Source organism: Platalea leucorodia, assembly GCF_965183815.1.
Source record: "Platalea leucorodia genome assembly, chromosome: 16".
In the NCBI taxonomy this organism is placed as follows: domain Eukaryota; kingdom Metazoa; phylum Chordata; class Aves; order Pelecaniformes; family Threskiornithidae; genus Platalea; species Platalea leucorodia.
The window spans coordinates 11,462,213-11,479,551 of record NC_138838.1 but is presented as its reverse complement, the minus strand read 5'-3'; the positions used below and the strand labels follow the sequence as shown (position 1 = coordinate 11,479,551).

At 44.3% G+C, this 17,339-nt stretch overlaps 2 protein-coding genes across 5 annotated transcripts; one reads left to right on the top strand and one right to left on the bottom strand.

Annotated features, from left to right (window-relative positions):
- Positions 1 to 86: 86 nt before the first annotated feature.
- On the bottom strand, positions 87 to 13,107 carry TNFAIP1 (TNF alpha induced protein 1). 4 transcript variants are annotated; one of them, XM_082328564.1, is made up of 8 exons: positions 13,032 to 13,107; positions 12,163 to 12,470; positions 10,068 to 10,408; positions 7,798 to 7,967; positions 5,852 to 5,941; positions 5,697 to 5,749; positions 3,014 to 3,209; positions 87 to 1,730 (listed from the first exon to the last, which is right to left on the bottom strand). In XM_082328564.1, exons 3-8 carry the CDS (start codon positions 10,282 to 10,284, stop codon positions 1,512 to 1,514), a joined length of 945 nt encoding a protein of 314 aa, XP_082184690.1. In that variant the 5' UTR covers positions 10,285 to 10,408; positions 12,163 to 12,470; positions 13,032 to 13,107; the 3' UTR covers positions 87 to 1,511. The 4 variants fall into 4 exon arrangements, with proteins under 4 accessions (XP_082184690.1, XP_082184692.1, XP_082184693.1 ...); XM_082328566.1 differs by lacking the exon at positions 13,032 to 13,107 and adding an exon at positions 12,845 to 13,007; XM_082328567.1 differs by lacking the exon at positions 5,852 to 5,941.
- Positions 13,108 to 13,267: 160 nt separating this feature from the next.
- Positions 13,268 to 17,302, top strand: IFT20 (intraflagellar transport 20). Its single transcript, XM_082328268.1, has 5 exons — positions 13,268 to 13,578; positions 13,925 to 14,010; positions 14,840 to 14,943; positions 15,385 to 16,096; positions 17,227 to 17,302. The coding sequence occupies exons 1-4, from the start codon at positions 13,452 to 13,454 to the stop codon at positions 15,464 to 15,466; spliced, it is 399 nt and encodes a 132-aa protein (XP_082184394.1). The 5' UTR covers positions 13,268 to 13,451; the 3' UTR covers positions 15,467 to 16,096; positions 17,227 to 17,302.
- Positions 17,303 to 17,339: the final 37 nt, after the last annotated feature.

Sequence of the window (17,339 nt, the reverse complement as noted above, 5' to 3'; positions counted from 1 at the left end):
TTGCTTTAAAACTTACGGGTAGATTTGGCACTGGTTAAAGCAGTTCAAGCCTAACCACCGCGGAATCTGAAGCTTCCATGTTCACGTACAGTACAGGAACATAAAAGCAGTTGTGGAGCGTGCTCCACCGCTGTCACATATCCATAGCTGCTAATGAACAGCCATCAAGTAATAACTGTTTATGACAGTGGTAAAATCTGAATCTGCAACCTACAGCTGAAACATACAAACATTTAAAAATACATTAACAGCTTTTCATACTAAACTTGAAACTGTTTCCAGAGATCCAATTTGCAGAGCAGCCTTGACTCCAGCTTTCTGAAAGGCCCTTTACAACTAGCACCCAGCCAAGCACTCGGAACAAAAGCGATTATTTCAGTTTAAAATTCAGTATAAGCTACCTCTCTCCTGTGTCCAAAGCCTCTTGCAGTTTCATGCTAGAACAAGATTTTTATGACTATTCTTCTCCTTCCACTGCAACTTCTATGCTCTAGAAGGGATTCAGAACACAAGACTTGAATTCACCCTTCAGTATATGAACATTACCTAGCATTATAAAATGTTGTTTAGTCTGTACTTGCCCAGTCACTGCAATTTTTCCCCTGCTGTTTGAGAAATTTAACATCAAACAGCACTTTTGGGCCACAGGAGGAAACTAATGTAAAACTAATTCCCCAGATTGCCATTGATTTATATAAACACTATTACAAGCCTAGAAGTTTTCTTACTTGAAGAAGTTTCTTCCTTTACCATGCCCATTTCTCCATCTCCCAGAACAAGTCATTACACATATATTTAAATTTTCAAAGTTTTCTCATTTTTCACAAGAGGAGGTTTTTTGATGACTTGACTCTTACCTCTTCGGAAGAGCTTGCCTTAGAATTAACGAGTTTTAAAGACAGCTATCTTGGAACACAAACTTTTGTATGTGTACTGGGGGAAGAGGTGGGAGAAATCACATGTGCAGTGCACCTGACTAGTGGATAGCTAAGCATTTCTTCTGGGGGTTATCAGATGTAGTGTTTGCTAAGAGCAGTCACGTTCAAGTTCTCTCCACCCCCTCTTCAGTATCTTGATTTAAAAACTGGAAGTTCCATTATACAAAACTCTAAAAGGGCAGGCATCTGGAAAAAGATTTTCCAATCACGCCATCTCATTCAGGAAAAGCAGAGCTTCTCACAGGAAGTAAGAAAAGTGGCAAGTCATTAGATACGAGAGCGCAACCACAAACTGTCAGAATCGGTGTTCCGAATTCCATTCCTCAGGTGGCATGAAAAGGGGGCCAGTCTGTATGTAAAGCACATGGTGCAAAATTAACATCTTCATCCTCAGAGCCTTTGGCCTTTAGCATTGCTTTGTGCGCACAAATGCCCATTTGCTTCTCTAGGGAGCCAAGAAGCCAAATGAAGATCAATCCACAGAGTCCAAGTGATCCCTCCCTACTTCCTGATCTCCCTCAAAGAATATCGATACAAGCCTTGACACCAAACCCTTTCTCCTCGACCGATATGCTAGTGGCCAAGCTGGCGGTCGTCATAGGTGCTGTATCTCTTCACATGGATTCGGCGCACTCGGTCGCGAAGTTCAAAACCCTCATCATCCTCACTGTGAGATGCCTGGCTTCGGCTCCTGCTTGTTGCTTCCAGCAGAGAGTTATCAGGAACCCGTGGTGTTTCATATAGTAAGACATTTAGTGTTTCCTCATAAATTCGTGCCTCAGGGAATTCAACCTACAAAAAACAGCACATGTCCTTTTCCTGATCTGTAGAGGATAACATGACTGGAACACATACCCGTAAGCAAAAAGATAGTTGAGCCACAAAAAGATATACAGTATAAAGAGAGTAAAACAATTGTAAATGAGAAAGATGAGCAAAGCGGTCTAATTCCTAGTAGAGGATTACTCCCACCCCCAGATCGCCTACATCACCTCTTCTTTTAGATTGTTCTAGAACGGAATACAGTATTTCTGGTTCTTAAGTGCTAATGTTGGACCCTGGTCACCTTACCTGCACCTCTGCAAGTCACAAGTTAACTGCTGAAGTCAGGGAAACTGTGTAGATTTATCACGCTAATCATTATCATATTTTCAGGCGCATAACCCCTCTCTGAGGATGTACTGTGCTTGAAAGCAAGTCTTTAGGTAACCTTTGCAAAATGAGAGGTGGGAAGAGTATGACAAGAATCGCTGGAAATGTGGGGAAATCAAGACAGGTTGATTATTGGGAATCTGCACTCCTGCTGAACTTTTTCTTTTAACAGGTATTCTATAGTTTTGCACATAAAAGCACAATGATAATAAAAATATCACGTTTCTAAACAGTGTTTGAGCTCAAGTTTCCATTTGATTAATCTCATCCCATCCATTTCAGTTACTCGGGTTGGGACAGATCAGTTTCAGTCTTCTCCTTTTTGGCATATATTTTCCAACACTCTGGAGAAATTTATACTCCCAGACACAACCATTTAGTCCAATTACATGCCATGATTACATCAGTGCAAGTGAAACACAGTACAAAGTAACTGCAATGAAGTAAACTTATGCAGGTATAATTAGGAGCAGAATTAGATCTTTACTTCATTTAATTAGAGAAGAATTTAAAGGCATTTACATGCTTTAGGGACACAAAGTTCACCAGCTTTCTAAGAGACAAGTGCTAAAATGCATGTGCTTTCAGAATTACCATTCTCAGTCTTTCCTTCTTCAAACCTGCTACGATATTTAGTCTTCTCTGAATTCTATCTAGTATGCAGCATCTTTTAGTAAGACACCAGCTCATCCTGCAGCCCCCTAAGCAGCGAGCCACCCTACTAATTTCGATGTCACTGACCATCAATTCCAGTCAATATTCAGGAGGGCTGGTATCAAAGCTCTTCCAATAAATGCCACTGCTTGCCTCTAGCAATTTGGCTTAAGTTATACAAAATCTGTATCCTTCTGTAATGTATCATCAACCTGTTTTGTTTTGGTTTTTTTTACACCATAAGAGACAGGTGGATAAAACTCCATTACCTTGGTTTGCTTCTTCTCTGTGGCATACACTATAGAGGTACAACAGACTTCAGCAAGTTTCCGACCCTGTCCATAGAAAGACCAGCAGCAGATTTCATCCCCTATAACATCCTTAATGAAAAGAACTCTGCCATTGAAGCGGAGAGAGAGTTTGTCAAACAGTTCTATGTTCTTCAGTAAGTTGTCATCCGAGTTACTGAAACACAGCAACAAAAGGAGGAATAAGGTTTTTGTGGTTTTTCAGCTGGCCCTGTCTACAGAATGTCTATGCCTATTCCACCACAGTTTTAAGCATTGATCTAGCTGCGGAATACAAGTAAGTAGTGACTCATTGCCATATGCTGCCAAGAAAAGAGAGGGCAATAGCCAATTTCAGATACAAATAAGATGCTCAGATCCCCACGAGCAAACTCACCAGCCTTTAGAGGTCAAGTTATATAATTAATAACGACAGCACAATTTCCCAAATCATTACATCAACTATCTACAACTATCTCTTGACTGACGCTCAAGACGATTAAATCCTATGCTAACTGCAGTTCTCTTTAGCCTGGTAACAGCAAAAGTCCAAAGAGTCAACACACGTTAGAAGGCCAACTAAAAAGCAAGGTGTTTTGCACGTGACACTAGTGATACCATATACAAATTTCTAGGGTGAATACATTATTTAGGAAGCTAAGTTTTATTGACAGCCAGCGCAATGTAGGATCTTAATTACTTTTCAAAGCAAGATCTAGATGTTCTAGAGAAAAAAATATACATAGTATTATAGCTTTAAAATCAAGTAAAGCTATCGGAAAGCTATTCTTAAAATTTAAAAGATTTTACTTAAATAACAACATCATGGCCAATCAATGTCCAATTTGATCAAGTAAAAAACCCCCAAAAAACTAAAAGCCTTACTCCTCTGATGTTAGCTTGAATGCAGCTGTATTGAAAGTTAAGTACTCTGTGCCCCTTTGTCTCTTTTTATAGGTGGCTGGGAAATTACGTGCAGATATGTGGAAATTAGTGAACATATTACTGCTTAGACAAAGCCAACCTTGCTAGCTTTAACAGTAAAATTCCTTAGTCTTTGGACCCAGAAGCTCACGGTTCACACCTTGCTGCCAAGAACATGCCCAGAGATATGACGTTGTACTTTTGTCTGCAGTATCTTAACTTTTGCAAGTGGTCCAGGAAGGCTACGAAATACTTGTGAATCAAGACACTGCTAATAAAAACAGCCGACTGGGCTTTACATAAAATACTTAGTCTGAGAAGTACTGCTGTTCAGATCTAAATCAAAAAAGCACTACATGCAACCAGACAAAATCTTCAGCTCACAAGAATCATTCGATAAAGCACGCTGGGATTCAGCCAGTGACAAGTCCCAGGCTCTATCAAGTGGCAGAGCTGGGAACAGAATGTAGAAGCCTTCGTTATTAGACCACACTGACAACGTAACTGAGAAAGCTCCTTTTATACTGTTGATTAGGAAGAATAGAAGGAAAAAAATCTTTGCTTGCAAGCAGCCAGTGTGGAATTTTAAATAAAGATGCCTCATTTAAGCACCCTCAAGGCATGCAGATTCATGCGCAAGGAATAATTAGAACCCTACAGCTAGTTGAGATACCAGCACCTCCTGGTATCTAGGACTCTGTTGCTCTCATTACGAGCACGTTTACATTTCCAGACCCATGGTGACTAATATGCTATTCTGTGCTTGCTTTAGCATCACTGCCGTAAGCTAACGGGTAAGACAGGGAGGAGAGCAATACGACAGGCAGATACAGAATGCAGTCTGCTGAACAACAGGCTGTTCTGCAGCACTCCCGCAGGTAGCATTTCCTGACTACCTGAAATACCACGATTGTTAGACTCCATCTCTCTGACAGACAATCAGTTTGTCTAGAGAAAAAACCTTCCAAGGTTGCATCTCAGACTGAAAAGGCTGAAAATGAGGATTCTCCATAGCATAAAGGATTACTCACATCGCTTCAATGACTGGTTTGGAAAATCCAAAGCCATTCTGATAGCATCGTAACAAAGGGATCATGATAGTTGCAGCATAAAACTAAGTAAGTAATGTTACTTTATACAGGAGGAAAGCCAGTAAATTCTTGCCCTGGCCCTGTCTGGGTTGTTCCTGAGCAGAACAGATACTTTCCTTTGTAACCAAATAATTAATTCATTTAGAGGCACTGGAGGCGCTGGGGCATCAAGAATTTCTGTAGGTCAGAGTAAATGAGTGCTGGCAGAGGTATCTGCAGACTCAAAAGTAAAGCTAAACCGATGAGGTAGGGATCGTGGCTGCATTAGCTTGGCATTGACAAGGTAACGCTCTGTGTTGCATTACCTAAGTTACACCTAGTTTCAGCCAGTATTAACAGCCTCTTCGTTCTTCTCTCTTGTCCCTTGTTTCTGTTCATCTTTCTCACACAAATGAACTGTAACTAGACTTCAAGAGATACAGTTTGCTGTGTTCTCCCCCCATTTAGATTCACATCAATCAAAAATAACTGCACTGAAATCCATAGAAGAGCACTGCTGTAATAAAAAAACAAACAAACAAACAAACAAAAACACAACCCAACCAACCAAAATAAAAAACCCCAAACCAAGCTGGGTTATACCACATCTTCCTCCACTCCCATAGTCAAAGGGAAACTTTCCCATTACGGCGGGGTAAAAACTGACATACCTGGTGTAGGAGTATTTGTTGTTGCTTCTATTATAAAGCAGCTTAACAACGGGCTAGCGGGAGAGAAAGAAAAAAGCAGAAACGGTAAGTTCTGTGTTTGAATACATTTAGCAAAAATTCAGTTTCTCACTGGATAGTTGTGACAAAACAGTTACTTTCATTGATGATTCTATCAGTCTCTCTTCTTCTTTTGGAGATGTGATAATAGGGATACTACAGACAGGTTCATACAAGTCTTTCTTGTCCTGTTTTAAAGAAAAAAGAGAGAGAGGAAATAAACTCAAGAGAGATAAATGCTAAAGCTAACATCTGCTGCTGCTGTCTTCTCCAACCCCTCCAGCCATGTTCCCAAGCCCTGTGATGCAAAGGAAAAAGCTCTGCGTTGCTATAGTAACCGCACAGCGTTACCTTGATCTGCAACGCAGAAATACAGCAGAGAGATTTCTCATCCCCAGAAGGCAGCAGTAATTGAAATATTGGGATGCAGGTGGATGTCCTTCTTAGCTATGGCAAGGACTCTGAGCTCAAGCCATATTTGGTTTAAGTGGGTTTATTATTCTATCCTTTTTTGAAGAAAAGGATAGTAAGAGTTTGCACTAGTTTTAATCAACTCAAAACACTGCAGCATACAAGAATATCAGCCACTACGAACTGAACATTTGGCAAGAACAGCATGTCACCGAAACGGACTTCAGCCCCTTGTGATACACAAGCAACAATCAAGAGCATGTAGTACAGTCTGTCACTCCAGATTCCTCATGTAGCAAATTAAGGAAGGCTCAATAGCTAATAGGAAAGCCTTAGAACATTTTGTTTTTAGAAGAAAGGCTTTAAATTCCAAACCAGAAGGAAAATTGTCAGTGTGGCTCTGCCTTTCTTTCAATGGATACAAGAAGTATATTGAAGCTAGTATGCGAGGTATTTATCAATTACTACTTTTTGTCCTGCAAGAAACATTCATTTCACAACCTTAAGACTAATAATAAGTTATATATGCACTGCATCTGGGCTAACCTTATTAAAAAGCTGGCAGAACAAGCTGATTTCAATCAGCTGAACTCACAGGGACTCATAAAGTGAATAAAGCTACTGTGGGCTTACATATTTGCAAAGAGTAGTGGTAAACTGATACAAAGAGAAGGCCTTAAAGTAATCAGTGCTTACCATACAGGTCGTCTTCTCCATTAAGATTCAAACTTAGAAAAAAAACTTACCATGTTTTCAAAGATTCAAACCCATTCTGCCTATAAATACTATATAATTAGAAGTGACATAACTTGGGGGAAATTTAGACAAATGCCATAAGGTCTTTTAAAACATATGCTCAAAATAATCATGTTTATTCAATCCGTTTCCTTTAAATTTCTGGCTTTTATTTCATTTCACAGAAGAGGAACTCATTCACTATCTATTTCCTAAATAAAATTAAAAAAATAGAAACAGAAAAGAACCAGTCCCTCTATTTAAATGACAAATTGCGAATACAGTTTCTACTTCATTCATCCTCCTGGCATCCCTGTGAAGTAGAAAAGTGCTACTCCCCCATTCTGAGGGGGCAGCCGGACAACTGAATGGAAGCACAAAGGGAAACGACATCTCCGAAACGACAGGAACTGGAATCTACATCTTGCACATTCTAGATTCATATAATCTAACCAGGGGACAATCTTTCTCTCATCTAACCAGGGGACAATCTTTCTCTTCTTACAAGGAAATAGCTCCCTTGATAATGTAACCACTCACCAATCGCACTAAATGCCTTCAGAGCACAGGCACCTGTGGCCTGGAAGGCTGTGCCATGATAGCACATGGGTCTCAAAACATTTCCAGGGAGATCATAAACTAAATTTCATCTCTTATTCAAAGCATCGCGGACTCTCAGGTGTGCATACAGAGCAAGCATAACTATGGCTTTGATAAACGTACTGGATAAGATCTTACAACTTACTTAACTGCTGTTTCATTTTCTTTCCAGGCTGTCTTGCACATCTAAGACTTGATACCATCTCTAGGGCCATGAAATACTCTCTGGAGTTGTCTTCAGGAAATTTTATAAGCAAAACACCCATGAAAATCTTTACAGGCTACTTCTATTTCTTACCTGCAGGGCTGCTTGGCACATGTCCACTAAGCCCTGAATGAGATAATATTTGGCTTCTGCCATCAACTCTTTGATCTCCTGTCTGTGTTTCGGAAGTGCAATCGTGTCATCTCGGAGATAGTTTAAAATTGTTCCAAAGTGCTTCCCACAACGGTCTATAAGGATCCAGCCTGAAAAACAACCATCACATCATTTCAATCACCGCAACACCAGGGGGCAAGAAAAAGCTCCTCAGAGAGGTTAAATAAGCCTAATGTTTCCTAAAACTGCACGTGATACTCTTCCCATTTCATTCAGTGGAAGTCTTTACTGACTTTGAGCAAATTGAATTTAGCTACAGAACAGAAGCTGACAGTGGAACCACTCCTTTGGTACCTCCTGTATCTTCTCACTACTTTCCATCACCCCAAAAGAAAAGCCGCAAGCTAAAAATACTTGGCTTCCTATCACAAGACACTAAAATTGCTTCAGGAATCGACTGACCAGTCACTGGGCTGCCTGACCAAAATTATTATCTGTGCTTCACCTTTTCTGTATTAGGTTCTGATTAAAGGAATGGACCTTTCAACTACTATAGGAAGTCGCCAGTTTACATCTATTTCACTGACTGTCCAAGCCATTCGAACCTTAAAAAAAAAAAAAAAAGGGAAAAAAAAAAAAGCTTATTGATAGGTAGGTTTCTTCTTTTATTTAGAGGCTTGTCATAATCCCAGCAAAATGGGGGTGTGCTGTATTTGTATGGGAGTAAATGTATTAACTGCTGCTACAGTGTAATGCTGGGCAGTTAGAAACTTATCCCTAAGAAAGCCAAGGAAAGACTAGAAGAGAGAATTCACAAATGTTTGCAACAGGTAGATTTGGGATAAGTTCTGTGGCCTAACGAGACGGATTTGGCAGTTTTCCAATCACATTTTCTGCTGTTGTTCAAAGTTAAAGAGAGAAGTGTTCCAAAGATGCTGAAAGGTAGACTAGCCCAGAAAACCCAGTATGGGAAAAAGGCTGTTCTAGTCTCCAAATAGGAGCAAACAGGACAGAGACAGATCAGGAGGGAGCGGAGGGGGGATGCAGCACAGGAAACAGTAGCAGCCAGACAGTTCATGCAATTTTAAAACATCCCTGAAGTCACATTCCCTAGGAAACAGGATGTCTGACTTGCTGGCAAACAATAGCCATGTAGGACGCACACAGGCAGAGGGCTTAACACAGCGCCAAACCCTTTTCCACAATGTGGAAGGCAGGCAAAAAAGTGTTATTTCGGGACTTAGGTACAGAAAACGACATATAGGAAAGCAGACTAAACCACTGCTAGATTCTGCAGCTGTCAGAACATGAACCTTGTCCTCCATTCAGGCTGAGGCTCTTAGACAAAACTGCTGGACTAAATGGATTTAGTTGCACGCAACACTCAACAAGACCCAGCCTACTCGAGGGCAACTTGGTTTAAATGATATGCAAAATCCACAGGAGTTGCTTCAGTTTAAGTAAACACGCTGTTGTGCATCAAGTTTCAACTGATGTAATCAGGGCGTGCAGAGGAGCTTTCGCATGAAATACCAAGAGGTTAAATACTTGCCAACCTCTCTCAGGCTCTTCTCCACAGTGCCACAACCCTCATTCCTAAGGTATCACTTTGCCCTGGACTACTACAGAGAGGAAAATGAAAGCACTCGTAGCCATTGCTGATATTGGTCATCTTACTTGTTCTACTCTCTGTAATTTATTATGGATTTTTATAATGCCAATAGTCAGTGTCCAGCAGGAGGTGACACACTACTCGACTGACGGCTAAATACTGTCACGGCATCGTAAGCCACAAGTGGAACATGCTATGGGGAGGAGGAAAAAAAAAAAAAAAAAAAGAATTTTCGACATAGCAAGCAAGGCTATTCTGAGTGTTAAAGATGAAAACTGAATGTCCCTCCCCACACGCGCATTTCGAATGATGCCACTACATGACACCACATAAATGGCAACCCACATACTGTCTGTTCACTCTTCCTAACAACATCAACAATCTGCATACCAGCTGTGATCGTAGGAAAGAGAACCAGTCCTTCCGCTAGTTAATTTTAGTAACAAAAGAACACATTTTTATAAAGCACAGAGGATTGATAGCACCAATGGGAGTTGGCTGCCTAATATTCCAAGTTATTTTTGGAATATATCTTTCCCTACGTCCCTAACTGAGGGTAGTCTTAAGACATTTAAAAAACCACCAGTAAAACCCAGTTGTTTTACAAAATTCTCAGCAACAAAAGACATTCCCTTACCTTCCTTGTCTGTGAGCACTTCCATTCTGCCGCTGAACATGGCCTTCAGCATTGTGTCGTGCCTGGTCAGTACTTGTACTGTGGTGTAATATAAAGAGCCCCCAACATTGAGTCGCACGTACTTGTTACCGAGGCTGCCCCCTTTGAAGCTGCAAGTTTTGGGCTTGGGCCCTGCAGCTGGACAAAGGGTGGTGGTTAGACACGTGTCCCCCGACATCTCCTTCTGTAGGTAGATGACAACCCGGCAGAGCGTGGGCTTGACGGATTCCGCCGTGATTGGGGAAGAGTCACAAGTCACCAGACGAGGACGGCAAGGCAAAAGCGGTCATAACCAACGGACCCTTGAAACAGAAACGGATAAGATCAATACAGAAGCCTGGAATTTCCATTTACAACAAAAACACGAAGCCCACATTAAAGAAGAGACACTTTCAGTAGACTCCTAAGGACACATCTACACATATTCCGACAAAACAGGATTTAGCCGTTTTTCAGACGACTGCGTTATACTGCTGCGTAAGTTAAGTTACAGTTGCGTTACTGATAGTGAGGCACGCTAAACTTTGCTGGACTTCCTGTTATTTCCTCTTCAGCCAACACTACAAACACCGTACAGTACTGCAGTCCAAGTTTAAGCACTGGCTGGAATTCGGCTCCCTCTCAACTTCCCAAAAGAACGCAACTCTTTTTGTGCAGAGCTGAAACGCCACGGAAGAGCTTTCTGCCCGCCCTTCAGCTGGGGAGTGCATCTACACGTGCGGGGTTTGTTGCTGCTGTTTTGTTTTTTAACTGGAGGCATTTAGAAACGTCTCGACACTGAAATGCCGGACCATAACGTTCTATTTCCTGGCAACTCTTTTCATTCAAAACTCTTCTTCCTCCATCCTGGAACGCCAAGCAGTCAATGTAGTTTTAATTAAAAAAAAAAAAAAAAAAAAAATTAACACCACCTCCCCGCCAAGTATGTCCAGTCTTTGGAATATTTCTCAACAAAAAAGCCAGCTAGACAGTCACCGCTGCTTTCTCTCCGCAGTCTCACTGTGCTCATCCTTCCATCGACAATAAGCTCAAAATGGAAACAAACAAATAAAAGGATGGAATTCAAACAGGCCAGATCTGAAGTTTTTTAACTGGAAAAGTACAAATACAAGTTTCTTACCTATCTTCTAATAATTATTGTTCTCAAAAACATATTGCTGTTGGTTTTTTGTTGCTGTTGTTTTTTTAAAACTCTTTCAGACTACAAATATCTCCTCCCTTCTCTGTTCTGTGCCCATGGCACATGAGTAACCTTTTATAAATAAATATAATAACCCGCTAATTATATTGTTATTCTTCCTACACCCCTCTTCCTTCTCACCCCACCTCAGCTTTCAACATAGAAAAAAACCCACAACCATCCGTCTGTACAGCAAATGACTTGGCAGCTACAGACGGTATCTTAAAATTGCCAGAGATGTGAGTAACTACGGAACTTTGAACAACACCTGAAATCTAACGTTACCCTGCGATTCCTAACTCAATTATTCTAATTAAGCAAACACTACAATGTCTATTAAATAACAAGCCATGACAATATCGCACAGATGATCAAGACACAAACCAGTTCTAAGAATTTTAGTGCCAAAAAAGCTCAGTTTGCCTGTAAATGCTCCAACTGGAGCTCCCGCTACCTGCCACCGTTCTTTACTTTCACCTAACCACCACCAAACGCAACAGCAAGCTTCGGCCCCCATCTGGCAAAGACAAAGTTTTTCCTGACTACGTCACTTGACTCAAGTAGCCCACGAGCAAGCCTAAGTCAAAGGCAACGGCACGCCACACGTGGAATTGGCCAGAAAAGTAACGCCCAGCTGGTAAGCAAGCAGCAGCAACCAAAAATTGCGCATCGCGGTCACAGCACTGTATAAGTTCGTTACTCAAACGAAGCAGCTCAAGGTTATAGAGAAATCCATCAGGAATTGTCCAAGCCTCGCGCGTAACACAGTTCCTCCCTGTCACAGGGGGTTCCTGCGACCCACTACGAGTAAGCAAATTGAGAGCAGGAGCTACACCTCGTCTCAGAGCAGGGACCTTGGTAACAACAGAAACATGCCTTAGGTCTGCGTGTTCACCATCGACGTCCTGCAGTGCTTAACCCTCAGCAACGCCTTCGTAGAACACAGGCACGCCCGCGGAGACAGCCCGACCGACGCCGTACCGAGAGGAATCCAGACGCAAACAGAGCTCTCCGCTTTCAACAGCGATGTGCCTGAAGGTGTTCGTTACAATCAGGTTTCGTTACCGCTTCAGGCCTTCGCTTGCTTCATAAATCCGAGCAGAAGCCCCTACACGGGCGACCCAAGCAGGAGTCGGCACCATTACTGGAACACGTTCGTTAGCTAACACGCCGAGAGGCTTGCGCTGCAAACAGTAACGTAACCTGTAATTATCCCCATTAACACAAGAGGAAATTTTCTGCGTCCCTTCCTTCCTGCCCCGTGTGGGAGGCAGCAGGAGGCCTGCGGAGCGGTGACACGCCGCGCATCAGGAAATGGTCCCTGCTGAGAACTTCCATAAAAAGGAATAAAGGGGAAAAAAACCCACCCCACCGCCCGGCCCCGCTGCGCAGCACCGCCGCAGACCGGGCACGCTGCTGGCCCCCGCTCGCCGGCCCCTCGCCGCCTGACACCCGACGGTCGCCGGGGTTCCTCGGCACCCCCCGGCCGCGCTGAGCCAGGGCTGCGCAGGGGAGCGGAGCGCGGCCGGGCCGCCGCAGGCCCCGAAGCCCTACGCACCGGGGAACGGCGGCACCTCCGGGGAGAGGAACCGGGGGCCCGCAGGCCGAGGAGGCCGGCAGCGCGCTTCTCCGCTCCGCCACCTGGAAAAGCAAACGGAGGCTGACCCAGCGGCGGGACGGCCGCCGCGGGAGGCCCGGTCCCCCCCGCCACAGCCCCGGGAGCGGCGGCCCCGGTGCTCGCTCACCCGCCCGCCGCCGCGGCCCCCGCCTGAGCTCATTTCCTCCGCGCCCCGCTGGGAACCGGCAACCCGGAAACGTTTTCCCGCCGCCGACTGCGGCTCCCAGCGCGCCCCGCGGCGCCGCCGGGACTACAACTCCCAGTCGTCCCGCCGCGGGGCAGGCTGGGAGTTGTAGTCCCGGCGGCGCCGCGGGGCGCGCTGGGAAATGTAGTCCCGGAGGCGCCGGGACTGCGGCTCCCAGCCTGCCCCGCGGCGGGCGCGGGCTGTCCCCGTGGCAGCGGCGGAAGGCCGGGCCGGGTGCCGTGAGGTGACGGGGTCCTCGGAGGCCGCGGACCCCAGAGCGCCCCGGGGCCGGCGGGGAGAGGCTGCTCCGTTCCTGTCAGCGCCGACGCTCGCCCCCCCCGCCCGCGGGGCGCGCCCCGGGAGATGGCGCAGGCGGCGCTGGGCGCGGCGGGCCTCCACTTCGACGAGCTGAACAAGCTGCGGGTCCTGGACCCCGAGGTGGCGCAGCAGACGGCGCAGCTCCGGGAGGAGTGCAGGGCCTTCCTGGACAGTAAGTGTCCCGGCGCCGTCCCCGGCCCGGCTGCTCCCCGCGGCCCCCGAGAGCCGCCTGCTCGCCACCGGCGTTTTCTGACGAGACGGAGCCCTCAGGAGCTCGGGAGGGGTTAGGAAGGCAGGCTGGGCCACGAAGGGCTGCGGTGACTCGTGGACGCTTCAGGGCCTTTCTCCTTTCTTACCCCTTTTGTAGCCTCTCTAATAGCGAGGAAAATCTTGACATGTACTTGTTTATGGTAAACTCTAAAAATATAAGTCTCATCTAAAAATTATAGCATGTAGTAGAAGCATTGGTCTTATTTAGAGGTGTTTTGAATATTGCTTGACAATTTTTTTCTTTGCAGAAATAGTAGAATTTCAAAAAATAGTGGGTAGCTTAATTGAACTTGTCGATCAACTGGCAAAAGCTGCTGAAAGTGAGAAGATGAAGGTACTGTGCAATTAATCACTGGCTTGTTATGCACTCTGCTCTGTACTCTGCGTGAAAAACCAGGTGTCTCCCCTCCTCCTTTTACAGCATAAGCAACTTTTTTCTGTCAGTCTCGCACAGGCATTTCCGCGGTCGTTAACGTCTGTCTGTCTGCAATATGAAAGCATGGGGCTTTTTAATGGGTGTTAAAGTCTAGAAGACTTTTATAGGCACACTCAGAGTGTCCCACTGCTCCTGCATTTAACAGTCCTACTGTTGCTGTGTACCTATATATTTGCACATAAATAGCACATGTATTTTTTAATCACTCCTCCTACGAGTAGAGCTTTGTCCTCAGGAGGCACGAGAGGCTCTGCGAGGAGGAGGAGGGCTTTCTAGAGACCAGATCAGTGAATAGCTCTGTAAATACCAGTGAAATGTTCTTGATGTACGTGACCCCAAGAGGTGTGGGTTCTGTATGTGTTACTGTGGAAATAGAAATGAATGTTTAGCACAGTTGTAGGTAATTGCTTTTTTCCTTATTTGTTCTGGGGGCAAAATTATAACCAGAGCTTGTCTACCTGTAGCACCAGTCAGCAGCGATCAGTTTGTATTTCCAGAGGAGTCAGTGACGTTTGGTCCTTGAGTTTGAGGGAAGTCTCAGATGCCTTTTAACCTGCCCAACCTCTACAGGGACTCTGCCTGTTCCACCAACCGTTCAGTATTCAGCTGTCGCCCTCCTTTATCGTTAGCATGGCTGAAACACTTCAAAATCAACCTGCTAGTAGTGAAAGGGGCTAAAAAAAAGATAAAAAACCCCAATACATCAGTGACCATCCTGTTTTGACAGGCCATTGGTGCACGAAATTTGCTGAAGTCTATAGCGAAGCAAAGAGAAGCTCAGGAACAGCAACTTCAGGCTTTAATAGCCGAAAAAAAGATGCAGCTGGAAAGGTAAGTTTTCTGTGAAACACCTTTGGGGCGTTATGGAGGCTGGGAAGTCAATCTCGCCAGCGGTGCTTGGCTGCAGGACGCCGCCAGAGCTCGTTCGAACGGTCCGTCCGCAGCAGAACCGCGCGGAGCCACAACCTGGAGCTACCTTAAGGCCCTGTCTGCCGCTCGTCAAGGCGGTTCATCTCCGACGGCTTTGTGGCTAAACGAACAGGGGGAGTGCGAGATCGTGCAGTTGAAGAATGAATAAAACTGTAATTCAGCGGCACGTGTCTGAGTTGTAAACGCGCTTCAGAACTGCGGAGTCCACCTCGTCCAGCCGCTGCTTTGCAGATGGCTTGCCCACGTAGCCTAACTTCCCTTCACCGCACACCGGTGAACGTTGTACTAAACCATCGAACGCGGGCGGGATGCAGCTGGTAACCATTTGGTTTTTTCTTTCAGATACCGAATAGAGTACGAGACTCTGTGTAAAATTGAAGCAGACCAGAACGAATTCATTGACCAATTCATTTTTCAGAAATAGAGGACTTTAAGATAAAAAAGAAACTAACTTGGAAGCTTGACCATTCCAGAATCTTGAGAATTTAAAAAATATGCAATTTTTCACTGTGTATGAATGAAGAGATGGTTTGTACAAATGGAAGTGTCTTTTAATTCGGTGTGAATTACACTACAAGTGGCAATAAGGAGGGCTTTCTAACAGGTGTAAAGACTGTTCTGTCCTTTGATTTTATAAAAGTTTTGTACAGTCAGTAGTTCCAATTCAAATTATAGTTGAATTAATACTACTGTTGCTACGTTATGTCTCTCACTTTTTGAAGTGTACAGCTCTTTCAAAGAAATCAGGAAATAAATTATTGTTTTCAGACTTTCTGGATATACCAGAATGAGTTGCTTCTGCTATGTTATTTTTGACCTTAAGAGCTTACAACTCCCTGGCTAGTCATAATGGTTTTCCTATATGTAGTAGTGTTCGTATCTGTAAAGACACAACGTGTAATCAGCAGTAAGTTTTATCTGTATTGACCAGATTATTTCTTCTATAGAATTAGGAAAAAAACACAGAAACTTATGATTAACAGAACGGATCAATTACAGACAGACAAAAAAGCAGAAAACACGGCAGAATTAAGAACTTTACGCCGCGCCTGAGGTACGTCCATACAGGTAGCAATATTACAGTACAGTTATTTCATGGGCGTTATTAGTGATAGAACTGTGAGAAACCGTTCCAAGCATTCAGCGACACCAGGACTAGATGTAAACTATAAATACAAATGGGACGTATAAAAACCGAAAGCCTGGGATCTAACATCAAGCCTCGTAGATGCGTTTTATGTCTGTCTTCAGGCAACCAAATACGGAACTGTTGGCCTTTTCAAACCCCTGGAGGGTTTAAATTTTATGCCAGTTAAGTCCTGAAATATATAGGCAGTGAGTGAAAAGCCTTCTCGGTGACCTATAATTTTACACAAGTCTCCCAAGTTTGATTCTTGCAGAGCAGCTTGAGAACTTGAAAACCAAGAAACCAACCCAAAAAACCCCAACCCAACCCCCACCAGCCCAGAATTTCTCCCAGGAGTAGGTTTTATTTACTGGAACTTAGCCCTGTGTTTGCTGTGTGAACTATCTACGATCTTATGGTCATTTTAAGTTCCTTTTAGTCATTCCCTTAAGAAGATTAAATGCAGTTTAATGCGTTTAGTTATTTATTTCCATACCAGAAGTGATTTCGTGGAAGAGAGAAATTTACAAATCCTTGTTTACCATTCCCGAAGCACTTCAAAAGCCTCTAGGAAGTATGCCGCATTGTCAAAGTTCACTTTAAGCATTCAGAAATCCAGATTTTGGCACGTTTATCACCTATAAGACATTTACAATTGATCAAAAGTGAAGCAGAGCAAAGGAAGGCGAAATTTTAAAGGAAGGGGCGATGAAGTTAAGAATTATGCTATGATTTGAAATGCTTCGAGAGCACAGCTTTGCAAATCTGTATGTAATCAGTTACGGATTGTGCAGAATACGCTCCTGGAAGACAAATTCCTTATTTAAGTGGTATCAGTATCAGCTGTAGTTCCGCCCCATCCCACAGTTCCACATCGAGCGGTTGTCGATCGTCCTAGGACAGCCGTACCGCGCCAAACTGCCGGGGGGAGAGGAGCGCGGTCCCTTCACCCGCGCGTGCGCAGAAACCCCGTGGAATTGCTGGGACAGGCGCCTGCCGCAGCCACTTCTGATTAAAGGAGAGCTGTAAACTCAAACCAAGTCACGCTTTTCTTGCAGGAGCCAGGTGCTCTGGTAGGAGCTGTTGCAGCCAACAACACGAGACAGATGGTTGTCCCAGAGGACGACGTCGGCGCAGGGTCTGAATCAAAACCAGTACGAGAGTTGGGCTT